This window comes from Candoia aspera, chromosome 6, assembly GCF_035149785.1.
Source record: "Candoia aspera isolate rCanAsp1 chromosome 6, rCanAsp1.hap2, whole genome shotgun sequence".
Lineage (NCBI taxonomy): Eukaryota > Metazoa > Chordata > Lepidosauria > Squamata > Boidae > Candoia > Candoia aspera.
The window spans coordinates 7,573,369-7,591,418 of NC_086158.1; the positions used below are offsets into that span (position 1 = coordinate 7,573,369).

General features: G+C 45.2%; 1 protein-coding gene across 1 annotated transcript in view; it reads right to left on the reverse strand.

Moving 5' to 3' along the window:
• EPHB3 (EPH receptor B3) overlaps positions 1–18,050 on the reverse strand; it is a 99,403-nt gene that overhangs the window by 58,108 nt on the left and 23,245 nt on the right. The window contains exon 2 of the mRNA XM_063306370.1: positions 1,645–1,709. Within this exon, the coding sequence (XP_063162440.1) occupies positions 1,645–1,709 (65 nt within the window). The remainder of the gene's footprint in view (positions 1–1,644; positions 1,710–18,050) is intronic.

An 18,050-nucleotide genomic window follows, 5' to 3' on the forward strand; every position in this document is an offset into this window, starting at 1 on the left:
GCGGGATGGAAGAAATGGAGAAGCCAGTTGCATTCTTGAGTGTCACCACCTTGTCAAAGGAAAATCTAAAAAAAGTTTGCAAGCAGAGGTGCAGAAGGAAAGTGGTGGGAAGAAATATCCATTCCATCAGCTAACTGCCTCTACTTGCAACATCTTTTCCTGCAGCCAGGAAGTCAATAAAGGTGTTAATGAATAACAGGATCCAATAATATTAGTAAACAGGTAGGACTGGAGAATGCTTAGTTCCCACAGGGCAGCACCAGCTTCCAAGCATCAAGGAACAGGAGGGTGTTTTGGAATACATTAACTTGTAACTGTTCAAAACATTGGTGGGGATGTGGGTTTCTATCTGAAGCTATTCCAACAGCAGTCCCCAACTCAGACCTGGAGGTTTATGGCTTCATGTTGTGTGAATCTAACCTTACAACGTCCTTGCGATATACCCAAGGTGGCAAGCTAGGTTTTACGTATCTTGGAATGGCGGTCATTCAACGACAAAAAGAGGCAAAGAGATTCTCTTCTGCTCTAGCCATCCCTGCTATTAAGCTCCTAAAACATCCTGTTCCTTGACTGTAGCACAACACGAAGTAGGTGAGACCCATGCCTACTTCCAAACCAGTTCAGATGAAGTGCTTTATTAAGTATTTATTGATTTGATTTATATCTCATCTTTATTTTGTGCAACTCGAGGAGGTGTACGTAATGCTCCCTCCTTGAAATGGTATGTGGGAAAGGCCTTGGGAGACGGGGCGAAGAGACGCTGCCTAGGGAACACTCAGATAAGAGGCAGCATAGCCCACAGCTGCATAATGGGTGGAGAAAGAGGCTCAGAAGGGACCCTCCCTAATTTTTCAGGCTGTAAAGGTGACAGGGGGAGATTTGTACTTTCAGACTTGCAAGGTTCTGTCAATGTAGCTTTACAATAAAGCAGAGTTAGCTCATCTGGCTGTGTTTCCTGTGTGGTCTACCTGGTAAGGCTGACACTCCTCCTATTTTCTCCACAATAACAATCCTGTGTGGTGGGTTGGGCTGAGAGAGAGGGACTGGCCCAAAGTCACCCAGCCAGCTTCTGGGCCTAAGGCAGGACTAGAATTCATGGACTCTTGGTTTCTAGCCCAGTGCCTTTAACCACTACACCAAACTAGATCCCAATTGCAGCACAAATGCTGTGCATCTCTGTTCTTTATTAAAGGCCAAGGTAATTATGTTGTATGAATGCAGCCATAGTGTCTCATTTCCATATGCATATGCCAGCCAACATTCTTGCCCCGCAATGTGAAATGGCCCTCAAAAAAACCCACAAAACCCTCCCAAATTACAGAAAGGATTAAACATAAGCTCTTTCTGATGTTGACTTCCCCTCAAAATGCAAGGATTTCAATGGTTAGAGTCACACAATTTTTATCGGTTGCAAGACTGTGAGGCTCACAGGTAGGTTTTTCTCATGGAACCTTTGCCAATTGCTAGGATTGGCCAGGCAGGGCTGGAAAGATGCTTCAAAGCAGCAGGTGAACCCTGACAGATGAAGAAGATACAAACAGAGGAAGAATAGAGAAGAAAGGGAAGGGAAGCAGCTTATTCTCCCGTTTAGATGAGGTTCAGCATCCCTTCCAATTTTCCTTCCTAGAAAACAGAGCATCTTACCCCAGTCTCTGGATGGGCTGTCCACGCCAACTCGGACGTCACCCACTTGGTGTCCATCAATGTTTCTGGAAGAAGGGGAGAGAGAAAACACAATCAATATTCCCAAAACCAAAACAGAGGCTGAAGACCATTCTGCGTGGCCTAAAATAGTGGCCGAGGAGGATGGGAACTTTTAATACCTGCACAGATAGATCTGCACAGGCATCAACGAGCAAACGTCCTAACAGAGAATAATACAAACAGGGGCGACTTTGAGCAGGTCCTTGCAGCGTTCCTAACCCAGGCTTGGAAAAAAAATAAGCTTCACCTGTCAACTGTGGCTGGGGCAAAAGAAGATGGACAGATTTCCCCAAAGCTCCACCTGGCTGCCAAGTCTTCCTTGTTTGGGAATGAGGTGGGATGGAAAAAAATGGAAAAGCCTCCTGGCCCCCTCCCATTCCTCCCCCTGCCTAGCAAAAAGACCCAGAAAGGCCCAACCTCTCCCCCCCTCTCCTCCCACACTTGGGGTGTCTGGGTGTGTACCTGGTTGAAAAAGGCCCGTTCCCACAACTAGGGCGGTGCAGCCGGTTTATCCGGCAGGGGAGAGCGGTCGCTGCTGCTTTGCTATTCCCTCTTGGCACGGTTCCCTTGTATGTGTTTTAAATAAGGGGAGAGGAGAAGAATCTGACCGTCTGGCCAACATTCCAGCAGCTGATGATTATCCGCCAAACCTCCTTGTCAACATTCCCCAAAGAGCCTCTGGTTCCAACCCCAGATTGGGGTGAAGAGAGACAGGGTGGACCAGGGCGCTCCGGGAGCACACTAAATCACTGAGCTGGGGAGCTGCTGAGACTGGGATTAGCTAAGCCTGACCTGAAGCAGCTGCTGCCGTCTGCAGCGGAGAACGAATGCCAGCTCGCATCGCAGCCAATACTGGCGTGTAGTGAATAGGGCCCAAGAGGGACTGCACGTGAACTCTGATGGGTGGCAGAAGGGCTGAGCAGAGCCCTTTTGCAGGAACAACAGGAGGACACGTTGCAAAGGCATGTGGGGAAGGGGAGCCAAGGGCAAGGGCAACTGCCTAAAGAGATATGGCAGGCTCAGGAGGCTAGGGAAGACTGATCACAGAACCTGGATGCCATTCTTTGCCCTCCAGCATTCCCAAAAGAGCCACTCAGCAAGACTGGAGCTTCCTAATCCCATTGCAATAGGCCAGAGGCATGCAAAAATGTGTAGCCCCAGGGCCGTACACGGCCTTGGAGAGGTGTGCTGGAGGACGCCCTCCTAAAAACAGGAAGCACGATGGCCTAAACAAGACTGAATGGAAATGCAACTGGCATGCTCTTCCTGTACATGGAATAATTTGCCCAGCTAGGTGGCACCATCTGGGTGACCTTGTTGGGAAAGCTAAGCAGGGTCAGATCTGGTTAGTCTGGGGAGGGGAGGCCACAGGAAAATGTGGGTTTGATTGGGAAAAGTCCCAGAAGAAAACAATGCCAAAGCATTTGGAAGCAGAAGTTCCACAAAATGACCAGCTGAGTTCATCCAGGGGGAGATTTTAACCTTGACTGAGAAGCTGTGTCCCCCAAGAAGAATGGAACTGTACCAAAAGTGGACTAGGAAAAGCGTGCTTCTTGGAAGTAGCTGAACTCTTCCTTGGTTCAAAGAGAGATAATTCAGAATTTTAAGTTTGGTTACCACCTCCATAGTGGGACGCGGTGGCGCTGCGGGTTAAACCGCTGAGCTGTCGATCGGAAGGTCGGCGGTTCGAAACCGCGCGGCGGGGTGAGCTCCCGTTGCTCGTCCCAGCTTCTGCACACCAAGCAGTTCGAAAACATGCAAATGTGAGTAGATTAATTGGTACCGCTTCGGCGGGAAGGTAACGGCGTTCCGTGAGTCATACTGGCCACATGACCCGGAAGTGTCTATGACAACGCCGGCTCCAAGGCTTTGAAACGGAGATGAGCACCGCCCCCTAGAGTCGGACACGACTGGACTTTACGTCAAGGGAAACCTTTACCTTTACCTTTACCACCTCCATAATAGTCAGAAAGCATGGCATCTGCCAGGAGACAAAACAATAAGAAACTCTGGGTTCGAGCTGCAGCTTCTTCGAAAGAGAAGGAAGGGGATCCAACAATAATAAACAGGATAGCCCCACTGGTCACGGCAGCACCCCTTGATCATTACAAAGCACAAGCCATAATTGGCAGGAAACTCATTTTGCAGCTTATTTAGCATAGTGATTAATCTAGCCCGGAACCTGCCATCACAATCCAATCCTTTTGCAGAAACGACTTTTAAGTCCTCTTATGAACACTTGGGAGTTTGCCCATCTTCTACAAGATAAGACTAGCCTTAATGGATCATGCCAAGGCCACCAGTTTGTTTCTCAGAGTGGCGAACCAGAGGCTTGTGGGGGACTCACAAGCAGGAAACAGGGACCCCCACTTCTCCCACTGTTGTCCAACTTGGAGGTAACGTGGAGCTTTCAAGACTAATAGCCCCCGATAGACCTGTCCTCCATTCATAGATCCAATTTTCAAGCCATCCAAGTTAATGGCCATCACTGTGTCTTGTGAAATAAATCCCACAAGCTTATTATGGATATAGAGTTCCTGAAAGCACTTTTTCAAATGTGTTTTAGGTGCTCATCTACCAAATAAGCAATTTGTGGATTAATTAATATAGTCCCCATTTGGCGATCAGTGTGCAATCATGCCAATAAGAATATTAGCTTGTGAGTATACGTTGTTCCTGAATTACTTGACATTCTTTTTCAGGGCTGGAGAAAATCCACCTTGGTAGCCAGCATTTGCAATAATCCTGGTTGATATGAGGAGAACATCTCTCTTGTTCTACCCCACAGGAAGTTGCCATCGTGAAATGGACTTTCTCCCTGAGCATCAAACACCTCTGGAGGAATTTCTGTCCTCATACAAGAGAGAGGAAAGTAGGAGGCCATAAAGTACTTCGGATGTGTAAGCTGGAGCAGGCCATACTCTGGTTTCTACAGTGGGAAGACTCTATGACTGCAAGGTTTTGCAGAAGCAGGATTTTCCAGAAAAATCAGTCACTAAAACAACAAAGCTCCATCAAAAACAAGGGATGGATAGCAGTAGACCTGAAGGAACTCCATCTTTTTGGCAACTAGGGGACCCCCCAAGTGTATACATGATGAAATAGCGTTCTTGAAGAAGAGCCCTCCTTACTACAACAATTTTTATTAGCCCCAAAAATGTAGTCGAAAAGGGTTTCAAAGGCAGGATCTCTACAGCAGCCATAAGAACTCTACAGCAGCCAGGTGGGTCAGATTTATTTATCTGATTTATATGTCCTCTTTTCAGGAGTGCCACACAGCATTTACTCCTTCCATTGTTCCCCACAAGAACATCCTTGAGAGGTAGATTAAGCAAAGTCACCCAGGGAGCTTCTGTGACTGATGGGAGGCTAGAACCTGGGCCTCCCCACTCCTGGTCTAGCACCTTACCCACTACACCACACTAGTGATTATCCCCATATTTCAGACTAAAGCTGATGTGAGTACTTGGTATGATCAGTCCCACCTTCCCACAGCCTAACTGGGGGCTTCCTGCTTCAGAGCTTGGGGTCTGAATTCTTCTCTTAGAGCATTACCTATAGACCAATGCTTCTCAACCTTGGTGACTTTCAGATGTGTGGACTTCAACTCCCAGAATTCCCCAGTCAGCATGGCTGGCTGGGGAATTTTGGGAGTTGAAGTCCACACATCTGAAAGTTGCCAAGGTTGAGAAACACTTCTATAGACAATAAGGAGACAAAACCTGAGGTTCACACAACCTTGGAATGCCTCTTTCATCTTTTAAACAAGTCTGTCCCTACTATGTTGCAAAATGTTGTGGATGTTTACTCTGCTTTTTATGACTTTCTGAAGTGAAGGCTGGTAAAATATCTTTTCACTCCCCGGAATGACTACAGGGATGATGGGAGTATTTCTCCCTGAAAAACAGAACATGTTTTAGAGAGAAAGAGGCAGATGCTGGTTTCCCCCCCAGCAAAAAACCCCCTGAGGGCAGTGCCAAATGCCCAAATCTCATTTCTTACATTTGCTGCCTTTTTGCAACACTGCATGTTTGCAGACAAGCCACTGTTCAGCATTTCAGGAGCGTTGGAAAGCCACACACCCAGGATTGGAGCCATAAGCTTTGAGACGGAACAAGCAAGGATTGGAGTGCATGGTCCCGAAAAGTCTGGGAACTTTTTGAAACAACCTTGGGGCGGTTGATATCACCCACAAAATCTACCTTCACTTCATCAGATTCTCACCATTGCCATAAAGAAGCAACCCTTCTTTATGAAGAACACTGTAGAATAAAAATGATATATCCCAAGAAGCTAGGATGAATAATCTAACCCAACGTTGTCTACACCAGGTGGAGAAGCCACAAATTGCAAGTCACATACCTCCAGCCCTTGTCACAGCTCTCTGCACACACAATTGCACTACCAAAATGTGGCAGCAATCCATCAAGTGACCCCAGCCATTTCCTGCCCATTTTCCACAGGATGTTGAATAAAATTGGTGTGCTAAGTTGTCGAGTGCCTTACTTTGAAAGTAAAACCAAAGCCAAAATACAATCAAGCCTAAAATCCCAATTCTGCCCCCTCAGGATTCAACCAACCACCTTGCAGATCTTGATGGCGGTTTGTGTGTTGAGCTGATGTAAGGATGGATTCTGCTGCTGGTCGTGATTTTTTGTTTTCAATTGATTATGGGTGGTTTTTATACGTTTGTATATTAGTCTTTAACTTGTTTTTATTGGATTGCTTTTTACCTGTTGTGAGCTGCCCAGAGTCGCTTAGATGAGATGGGTGACCATACAAATTGAACAACAGCAGCAGCAATAACAAGTAATAACAAATAATAATAATAATAATAATAATAGTAATAATAATAATAATAATGATAATAATAACAATGATAATATAGGAAGGTGGCCCACCTCTCATCTACAGTAACTGACTGGGCCCCCAAGAATTTTGGTAGGAATATTTTCCCCATCAACTGCTGCTGAAGAGTTATTTTTCTGAATCTGGAGTCTTCTCCATGCCAAGTAAGTTTTTGTACCATGAGCTCCTTTCTCTCTTATGAAAACTACACTTGCACTGCACCCTCAAAATCTTCTCATCAACCTGGCAAGGGAAGGCGTTATGACTTGTCAACCAATGTTACCTATTGCCTATCCAGAGATGTGATTTCATGGCTCCATATTCATTGGCAGGAAAGCTGGCTGTTGAAAGGAGCGTAAGCCATGTCTGTTCTCTCTCCTGAAATTAAGTGCCACAAAATACAGAGTGCGCTCAAAACTCAAAAGGTTGGGCCCACGCACATGTGAAACCTTTATCTTGGTTTTGCCTTAGCAGGTTACATGAATCCAGCCATGAAAGCTTACAAACCATGATTCGGTGCATAACGTGTGAACTCAGCAATTGTGGCTTGTTCAGAAAACTGTGTCTTGATGTAACCTTTTGCCTGCCACCACCCTCCAAATATAAGAACGCAATTTTCAGAACAATGGATAAGGGGAGCTGGGGATTCTGGGGGTTGGGGTCCCAGCATCGTAGATGGGGGAAGACTGATGTAGTCCTTCCTCTCTTGCAAGTTAAAGACTGCGATACACAACTGAGACTCATCAAGTACAGATTACGTGGTCTGCTGTGGCAAGTCTGAACAGCATTCAGACAGCCAAGGACAAAAAAGCTTCTTTAAACTAGAAAATATGTATTAATTATATTAATGTACAGCCATTTCACTCCATTTATTATTAAAGAAGAGAATCCAGAGACTGGGCCAAAATTCTCTATCATCCTCTGTAGGGCAGCAAGCTTCAAACATTTCTCGGGAGGGTTAATCACACGATCGGGCTTCTGTTCCACCAGCAGCGGTGTCTGAAAATGCGGCAGAGTCCCTTTTGCCCAGCGTCCCTGTGATTTCATCTTGTTTGGAGGTTGAAGCTGTTCGTCAGATTTTGGCCCCTAAGTGTGGTTGGTTCAGGTTTGCTCTGCTCACACTGGGATGCGTGGGTGGGATGGAACCAAGGCGAGCCAAGTCCAGGGAGAATGGGGCCAATAAGCCAGAAGGAAGCATTAAAAACGCCTGGGCCTCACCACCAATCTTGGGTGAAGTCAACATCCTTTTTGAGAGGAACCTCCAAAATACCTCCCTGGAGCTCTGTCCTGCCAGGGAAGATAGGAGGGGAAAAGCAGGGAGTGGGGGGAACCCTAGCAGGGAATAAATTCTGGCCAGAGATGTGCTCCCTGAATCCTGATGCTGGATTCACATGTTCACCTGAAAGACAGATGCAGCCAAGGAGGCATGTGTCTGCCGAGAGGGCTAAAAATAAAAACAATCCTTAGAATAATTAGAAAGCTCAGAGAGCGGTCAACCATCAAAGGAGAGGTGAGCAGGGATATTTTCAAGTCCTCTGTAACTTGGAAGGAGAGAAAAGGAGGTAGGAAAAAAAGGGGGGCCCTCTTGGGTCCATTTCAACATGTTGCAAAGGTGACTGGTACAGCTGCCCATCCTGCCTTCTTCTAACCCGCCCCCCCCCCCACCATGTGAAGAGTAAACAGATTCAGCAGGGGCTCTAACCCTGTTGATCCATTATTCTTGACGAGGGTGGGGGGAGGCAACGGACATTGGAGCAGCATGCATGCGCTGGAGAAAATCTTACTTGCATGAGCAGCCGAGTTTCCAAAATGCATTCATCTAGTAACAAGGGGATCCTGTATCTGCAAAGGATGCTAAAAAATAAATATGGCATGCGTCTTATCACCTCTCCCCTTTACATTTGATACCCTTCCCTCCAAATTCCTGGGGAAAAAAACCCCCCAGTCCTTAAATGTTACGTTTCAATGGTAGGGAGAATGGCCATGAGTCTGATCCTTAAATGGGCTGTTTCCATGCAGCAAATGCTAGACCAGTGTTTTTCAACCTGGTCAACTTTAAATGGGTGGACTTCAACTCCCAGAATTCCCCAGCCAGCATGCTGGCTGGGGAATTCTGGGAGTTGAAGTCCACCCATTTAAAGTTGACCAGGTTGAAAAATGCTGCACTAGACCCACCATACTCCTATGACAATGGCTGCACTGGCAGGGGATGATGGCAGTTATGCCCCAATGCATCTGAAGAACATAGGATTGGAGTTGTTGTGTCTTCTACTCAACGCTACAGCCAAATAGTCCAGCTATTCCAAACCAAGGGAACTTAGTACAGTCCCCATTCCTAGGCTGAGAGGCCTAGGAGCTAGAAAAGAAGTGAATGCTGCTTTTCTTATTTTTTTCCTGGAGCATTTCCCAATGCCAGGCCAGCAAACTGTTATTTGGGCTACATGTCTGGGACATTGCGCACCGTTTTTCCATGCATCTCTCTACCCACCCCAGAAACATGCAGCATCTGAACTGGGCTCTTCTCAATTTTGGCTGAGAGCAGAGGGTTGCATAGTGGCTAGTTTGTGAAAAAGATCTGATCATCTGAATCAATGTCTGTCTGTCTGTCTGTCTGTCTGTCTATCATCTCATTCAGTCAATAATCAAATGATCCAACATGTAGGAGGTGGAAGACAGCAGTGATAAATTATGACTGTCCTCTTACTAGGAAATTCTGCATGAATGCATCCATGAACATGGCGGGAGCTGAGCTGGCCCCAAAGGAGATTCTATACCCCCAGCAGGTAGCTTTATCGGGCTGACTTTGTTCAGCTCTGCAGCTAAGCAGGGTCAGCCCCGGTTCATCCTTGGATGGGCAATTACCAGAAAACCTTGAAGTTCTAGGAAAGATAATATTAAACCATTTCTGCACTGCTGCCCAGAAAACTACACAGAAGTATCTATAAAGTCACTAAACATTAAACTTAACTTAAACAAGTTCTCACTTTTAACATGCTTGGGGGACTTTTTAAAATTGTCATGAGAAGCAGTGAAGCCATACTGGAGATACTGGACATACGCTCGTATCTTGGGTTTTTTTGCATTTTGGTTGGTGTGATCGATTGCCAGGTAGGTGGCAGCACCCATAAAAAACAAGCAGGACTGGACTTTGTGACAGGTAGTCCTCGCTTAACAACCACAATTGGGACCAGAATTTCAGTTGCTAATTGAAGCAGTCATTAAGCAGTCATTTTATGACCTTTCTTGCAGTGGTCGTTAAGCAAATCACTGTTGTTATTAAGGAAAACATGTGGTCCTTAAGTGTATCACGTGGTTCCCCATTGATTTTGTTTGCCAGAAGCTGGCCGGGAAGGTCAAAAACGGCGATCATGTGACCACGGGATGCTGTGACAGTCATAAATGCAAACCAGTCGCCAAGCGCCCAAATCGTGATCACATGACTGTGGGGACGCTGCAATGGCTGTAAGTGTGAGGACCAGCCACAAATCAGTTTTTTCAGCATTGTTGCAAGTCTGAACCATCTCTAAATGAATGGTTGTTAAGTAAGGACTACCTGTAGTTCTTGAATGAGGGTCTTGGTAGTCACAACACCAGTGTTTCTCAACCTTGGCCACTTTAAGCTGTGCGGATGTCAACGCCCAGAATTCCCCAGCCAGCATGGCTGGGGAATTCTGGGAGTTGACGTCCACACTGCTTGAAGTGGCCAAAGTTGAGAAACACTGCACAAAACATTCCAGAAGGTAGCAAAGATTAATATAAACCACTTCCAAGAAAATGACAGGGTTGTAGTCCTGAAATTGTCAGTTGTCAAACTCGACCAGAAAGAGGATTTATCTTATGAGCCTTGTCCATCTTCAAGTCCTTGTCAATGGAGACAAGTGGTGGAAAAGCCAGAAAGCCAGAAAATGCCAAAGCCAGAAAATGACAGGAGTTTGAAAGGACAATAGTATTCCCATTAAAAAAAACAATATGGGTTTGGGTCTCCCAGTTTTCCAAGGGTCTTCAAAATACCACCTTCCTTGAAGACATCTCCCCAACAACACGGACCCCCAATTTCCAGCTCTGATTTGTTGACTTGAAAGTTAAAAGAAAACTCCGCTGCCCTTCCTTCTGAGCAATTATGAAAAAACCCCCAACTCACTGCATTTTTTATGTCATGTTTTGGGTCACAGCTCATGTCATGTTTATGTAAGAAGTTTGTGTTTTACACAACGCCACCACAACATTGGCAGGATCGCTTTACCACTCAGAGACAAGCTGAGAGCCATTTCAGTTTCTTAAAACGAGGCAAACAAATATTTATGTAACCAATGGAGAGTCTCCGTGGAAAAATTGGTTCATTAAAAAAAACCTTCCAAATGCTTTGCCTGCATGGACCTGCCTAATGTCCCTTTCTGCAGCCACTCCGACATCTGTCCTAAAGGAACAAGCCACATCTCCTTGCAGAACAGAAGACTGGATCAACCAATCGGGGATTACCGATTCAAGCCGATAGTGCAATAAAGCAAAGCAAATCGGTTACGTCCCTGGGTCACAGGCCAATTCAGAGTCAGATCCATGCTTTCAGCCTCACTCCCTGTTCTCACATCGCCCAGGCAATATGATTTCCTTCTTTTCCCAATTCCCAATCTTCCAGCTGTGCACAAAAGCCTAACTCTTTGGATGGGCATCAAAAGATTTTGAAGAAAGCATCTTTCTCTAACTCTGGATTTCAGCTCAGCCACCCAACAACTGACATTTACCAAGCCTTTAAGGGCAGGCTGCTTCTTTAAAAAGTAGCTGAAATGCTACCTGAAGGATAGAACAAGCATCGGATTGGTCACTACCTGCATATCTTTTGCAGAGGCATAAAACAGCTGGCTTTATGGAGGGCGTTTATCTTAATCAGGGAACTAACCCATTTTCTGGATTTGTGCAATACGCAGAGCCATAAGCTAACCTGATATATTAGGGTTTTCCAACAGACTAAGCCACAAAAAGTAACCGAGATTTATACTAACTTGGTTAACCATATCACATGAACCTAGTCACTGGGGAATCTTGCTTCCTAGTATGGTGTCTGAACTAGTTCAGGACAGGGCTCAAAAGAACTGTAAGAGATGTACTTGCATTTCTTATTCAAAAGCAATTCAAATGTATAAAACAACCCATCTTCCTGGAACATCCACTGGACTGGGAGAAAAGGCGTAAGAAACCCACAAGTTTCACCAGGACAGTTAAAGATCTAGCTCCCACACAGTGAGTTTTTCACTTTGCTTAGTTGTTTAGTCTATGGTTCAATATACTGAATTATGCAAACCCAGATAATGGAATAATTAAGGAACCAGGTCAAACTTGTTGTGTGAACATATCTGTATGTACCAAAGAAGTAATAACACCTGAAACTAGATCACCCAACCACTTATAATCCTACCCAAAGGAGAACTGAGAATCAGGAATTTCTTGATGGAGAGCAGCCGAACAAGAACTGTAACATCCGTAAGCGAACTGATTTTAAACACAGATATTCCTTCCTTTCGCACATGCACAAATGATGCTTCCTTAGCCTTCCAATAGGAAGTATGCCAGGAAAAGGCTCCCATCAACCACCACCATTCAACCAGTTTGTTAAACCACATCAACAAAGCCAACGTGTACTGTCCAACTGCAACTGGCAAGTTCACAAGCCACACCAAGCTAAAGTCAACCCATATTATGGCTAAGCTTCTTCTGTACGCCTAGGCATTGTCAACAGGCAGCTGGAAGTGTGGTTTGGTGGGAAGACATCTGCTGACAGTCCTGGTACAAGCTGAGTTTTATCAGTCATTGCAAAATGGGATGCTCCTGTCACACAGCTGAGTTTTCATGGCAGTCTAGCGACTGTCCTTAGCAACTCATTCCAATGGATAGTAAACAGGTATTACCTGACAGAAAGGCTAAGATGATTATCCAGAATGATTAGCAGCGGAAACGATACCTGCTGCTAATCATTCTCAGGGAGGCATGAATTAAAAGAACCTCTTCTTCTAGATTTCAAGCTTCAAGTTGGTGAAACGGGGTCAACCTTGCTGGCTTTACGTTGTTCTTGGGCATCTGCAGTGGGGATGTAATGGAATGTGTCCCATGAAAGGAGAAGGGTGGGTGGAACTCTGTTGGAGAGACTCCGGCAGATGGAATGTTCTCCAATGAGAAATGGGTATCTTACAAACAGATAGGTAAGTCTTTCCCATCCAAAGGGCAACCCCAAAGAGCTGAAGACATGCGGGATCCAAAGCCCATGCGAGTCTGTGTTGATCTATGGTATAACCAAGCACAGGTTCCAGACATTCATCCGAACCACAATGCTGTGGAAATTTCAGACAAGCTTTCCAAAATCCAGAGTCTAGGAAATGCCTAGAAACGTCTTTCATGAGCAATAAACTCCAGAGCAGTGTCTGGATAAGCTCTAGAACATGCCAGCTGGGGAATTCTGGGAGTTGAAGTCCACACATCTTAGAGTTGCCATGTTTGAAAAACACTGCTCTGGAACAACACAAAAGGAATAAAACATGGGAGGAAGAAGGATTATCCACAGCAGTCAAAAAAGAAGAAAGGAAGCAGGGGGAATTTAAAGGGGAGATGTGCCAAGATCAGATCATGGTTGACCGGTGGATTTTCCGGAAGTAATTGCAAGATATGCTGGAGAATGCATCATGCACTTCATTTTGAGTAGTAACCCAATCTCAAATTTTATTATGGGCAAATTAGGAATTAGAGATGATCAGATCAATGAACGACAAACAGATGACAGAGAGATAGATCAATGATAGATAGATAGATAGATAGATAGATAGATAGATAGATAGATAGATAGATAGATAGATAGATAGATACAATAAGAGATGGTCAGATAAATGACTGATCAATAGATGGATGGATGGATGGATGGATGGATGAGAGATAGACAGACCAATGATAGGAAGGGAGGGAAAGAGGGAGAGGGCAGTTCTAATACACCCTTACCCCAGAGCAGTGCTTTTCAAACCTGGCAACTTTAAGATGTGTGGCCTTCAGCTTCCAGAGTTCTCCAGCCAGCATGTCCCAAAGGCTAGTTTAGGTTGATCAAATGTTGAGTGCTATATTGCTTGAGTGCACGGGTGAGTTTGTTAATATACTTCAGCCTCATTTTAGGTGATTGAAAGCTATTTAGGTATTTCACTTCTGGAGCAGTGTTTTCAACTGTGGCAACTTGCAGGTGTGTGGACTTCAACTCCCAGAATTCTTAGCAATGGCCCCATTAGCCGTGGAATTCTGGGATTGGAACCCACGCACCTGGAAATTGCCAAGGCTGGGAACACTGCTCTGGAGTGAGGTTCGGTTGATCAGATGTTGAGCAATTGTATCAAGGGTTCTGGACAGCACAAAGGGGGGCTCTGGCCACAAATGGCCAAACTGGAGAACCACTGTGCGCACCATCCATAGCAAAGCTAACCAACCCCACAGTTGGGACTTCTCAAATCCTGCTGGGACCCAGCCAGCCTAGAGCACAGGGACATGAGCAAGAGGGGGGAAGCGAAAGAGAGAAGGAAGGTAACTTTCAATCATAGCTGCATGAAATTATGGGGGCCCAAGGTCACAATAAAACCGGTAGATCTCCAGTGCCCGTTTTTGACTCCCTGCCCAATCCAAGGGATAATACAGCTGGAGCGAGCAGACCCAGTTGTCTGCATTCAGGGAGCGCTGGGTACAATGAATCCAAGCCAGGCTCTGATCAGCAACACAAAGGGCAGTGGAGGGACGCCTTTTGTCCCAAACGAAAAACTGCCTGCGGCAGAGAACCTGAGGTTGTGCTTTTCCTGCTGACGGGTGTTTTGCCAACACAAAAGTGCAGATGCATCGAGTGACAACACAGCAAGATCAGGAGGGGAGACTCTTTCCCCGTGATTTTCACCAAAGCCCCCATTTCTGTTTCATCAAACCCTCTTGCCTTTATGAGTCCTGGTTACGGGGGCTTCTCGGGAGCCTCTACAGCAAAAAGGATGCTTAACTAATTCGAAATTAACTCTGCAACGAAGGGCTGTGTTTCCTGTGCAACCCCTGGATCCCTCTTTGGGGGTCCCATGCCCCCACAAGTCTTTTGCTGAGTACGAAGGGGAAACGTTTTTTCCCTCTCACGATGTAAAACTGAAGACTCTGAATCCAGAAAGCGCTTCTGACAGTCCAGACAGAGAACATGGGCGATTAGCAACACAAGTCCCTACTGGCCAGTATGTGTGACATCAATTATCAGGCCCACTTGACCTGCCTTTGCTATTTAAACAAAAAAAAATCTCACTCCAGAGCAGTGTTTCCAAACTTGGAAATTTCCAGGTGTGTGGATTCCAATCCCAGAATTCCTCGGCCAGCAGTGCTATTGCTAAGAATTCTGGGAGTTGAAGTCCACACATCTGGAAGTTGCCATGGTTGGAAACACTGCTCTAGAAGCAAAATACCTAGATAGGTTTCAGTTACCTTGGATGAGGCTGGTATATATTAACAAACTCACCCTTTCCTGCAAACAACATAGCACTTTTTCACAAACGGTTTCCTAGAATGGAAAATTACTCCATGGAATGCTAATCTGTTCCCTCCTCTGGGTACAGATCCCTAGCCACCTTCCGATTATTGTCCAAGTGCCCTCTAATCCTATATTTTAAAAAGGGCAGAGCTTCAATCTCATGGTTGTGGCTGCCATCTTGATTTTTTTGACCCCCACCCCCGAGGACACGCCTGGAGCAACACTTGCTCCATACTGTCAGAATTACCAGCCTCACTCAAAGAAATCAAGAAAGGACAATAACTCTTCCAACTAACAATATACACTGTCTCAAGGTGACTTCACAGCCACATTTGTATAGCTTGCTTATTTATTTGTTTGTTTAAATTTATTGGCCGCCCATCTCCAGTGGACTCTTTGTCAGCAGCAATATGGAAGTGGTCTGCCAATGTCTTTCTCTTAAGATTTCTTTTCTAACTTCCCCATCTAGCTGACAGCCATGGGATTTCCTAGTGGTCTCCTATCCAAGTAGTTCCAAGGGATGACCCTGCTTAGCTTTTTGGCAGGGGAGGGGGACGAACCCTGGTTATCTAGCTGTTGTGACTGTGATGCAGAGACTCACAAGCACCCTGGACTTTCTAATGAACAGGCCACCCTCCACAGCTCATCCCTGTCCTGGACCAAGGGCATCACAAAAGTTTCAGAGGGGGACAGCAGCCACAACAGGGCTAAAGGGGACAGAACAAGAACACGACAACCTGCAAGTCCTCTTTGTCAAGAGATGGAGGTGGGGGGGAAAGCAGAAAGAAACAAGTGTGCAAGACATGTGCCCTTTCCATGCTCTTGGCCGGCATCCCCAGGAGAATTGGACCTGTCAGGGCAAAGCTATTCCAGGCCCATGAAGGCCACGACCCCTCACCAGGGTCTCTGCACATTTCCAAACCGGTCCAGAAAACCCCTTTGTACAATGCCTTTCATGTGAAGGCAGCAGCTGTGTGCCAGCTCCCCCTGCAGGGGACATGTGGCCCTGCAGCCATGCTAGACACACCATTTGCTCCCCAGCCTCTCACACGTTCCCCTTCTCTCCACTCCCCATCCGCCTTGATGCTGACACCACCTGCATTATTTAGTTCTAAAAGTGTGTGTGTGTGTGTGTGTGTGTATAAAGTCGGATATTGGCATCCTCACTTTACACAACTTCAAAGAAAAGGCAATTGGTTTCCTTATCATATCAAGAACTTCCCAACCGGAAAACAAATAGCACTGAAGGATGTAAAGGACCCATGGTAGGAAGACAAGAACTCTAAAAGGTTGTTTGCGTCAAGGCAGGAACGCTGTCCGGTGCATACGCATCACCAGCAGTGCATCCTGGCGACGTAAATGCACATAGGCCACATTCAAAGCTTTTAAAGAGTCTTTGTGCAAGCTAAGGTTAAGCTAGCCAGCTTGTGCAAGGCCTGGGGTCTTGAAAAGCAAACCAGAGAAATTTCTGCAGGTGAACTTTTCCTGGAGAGTAGCAGGGATGGACTTAAAGCAGGAAGCAAACTGCACCTTGATTTCTGTTTGCAAATGTTAATATTAGTATGCTGCTTTTCTGTGTGTGTGTTTTTAAGAAATCCTGCGTGTTGTGGCAGAGTTGAAGATCATCAGCATTCAAATCTTTTTTTTGCTAAGCACAAACTTTATTACTTTTACTTGATTTCATGATTTAGCACACACACTTGCTCGGTGATTTAGTGCACACACTTCCATCTGCTGAGCTGAGCAGCAGCTCGCAAAAGCTTATCCCTTTATTTTTTTACCTTTTTTATTTTATTGAACACAGACATACCTGTATAAACTTATATCCAACCTCTATTACTTTTACATATAAATTTAATAATTACAATAATAATATAAACCTTAAAACGTGCACCCCACTCCCAGGACCAATATTTTACTTAATCATTCCTCTTTCCAGAAATATAATAATTCTTGTGAAGGTGTACATCCTTTCCCTTTTAATAAAACAAATTCTACAAATACATTCAAATCTTCTAATAGTAAACTGATACACAGGTACCATGTTAAGGGGGCACTTAGCTGTGTTCGCACAACCTAGTTATTCGGCTTGCCAAATTAACCCATTTTCTGATTTGCAAAATGCAATGAGCCATTCTTGAGCTGGATGTGCATAACACACTACAGCCCAAAAAGCCTAACCATGTTAACTCTCAGACAGTTTAGCATGCCGTAAGGTTATATCTGCTTGGCCTTTTCTTGACCTTGAAGTGTGTGGTGTGCATCAAATCAATGCTTTTCTATCAAAACATCTGCATCAATCACTATGGTCTGAATACGGTATATCAAGAGCCCTAAGAGAAAGGATTTTTTTTTCTTTTTTAAGTTTAGGAACCAGTATGGTATAGTGGTTAAGATGCTGGACTAGAAACTGGGAGATTATGAGTTCTACTAGGATATATATTTAATAAACAAATAATTTTCTTCCACGCTGGCTTAGAATTCTAGAACTGATTACCCAATAGACTTGGAATGTGCTCAGCCAGGAAGGCTGTTTTATAACATGAATATAATCACAATATAGGCAATCCACATAGTCTGTGGGGAGTAATGAAACATGTGCCGCACCACTGCAATGCAAACGCCATCCCTTAAGTACTTGTGTTCAGCATTGCAACACAGGCATGAAGGGGTAGAGCTTTGCAGTGTGATGCCATGACATGTTTTATTGTCTTGCCATCATATGTTCCCTACTGTCTACAATACTTTTTTTTTTATGTTGGTGGTGCCTTCAAGTCAGTGTTGACTCCCAGAGACTCCCGTATAATAAGTCTCTGCAGTTTTCCTGGCAACGTTTTTGGAAGGGGTTTGCCCTTGCCTTCTTCTTCCTAGGGCTGAGAGAGAGAGACTGGCTCAAGTTCACCCAGCTGGCTTGGTGCCTAAGGCGGGACTAGAACTCACAGTCTCCCAGTTTCTAGCCTGGTGCTTTCACCACTACACCAAA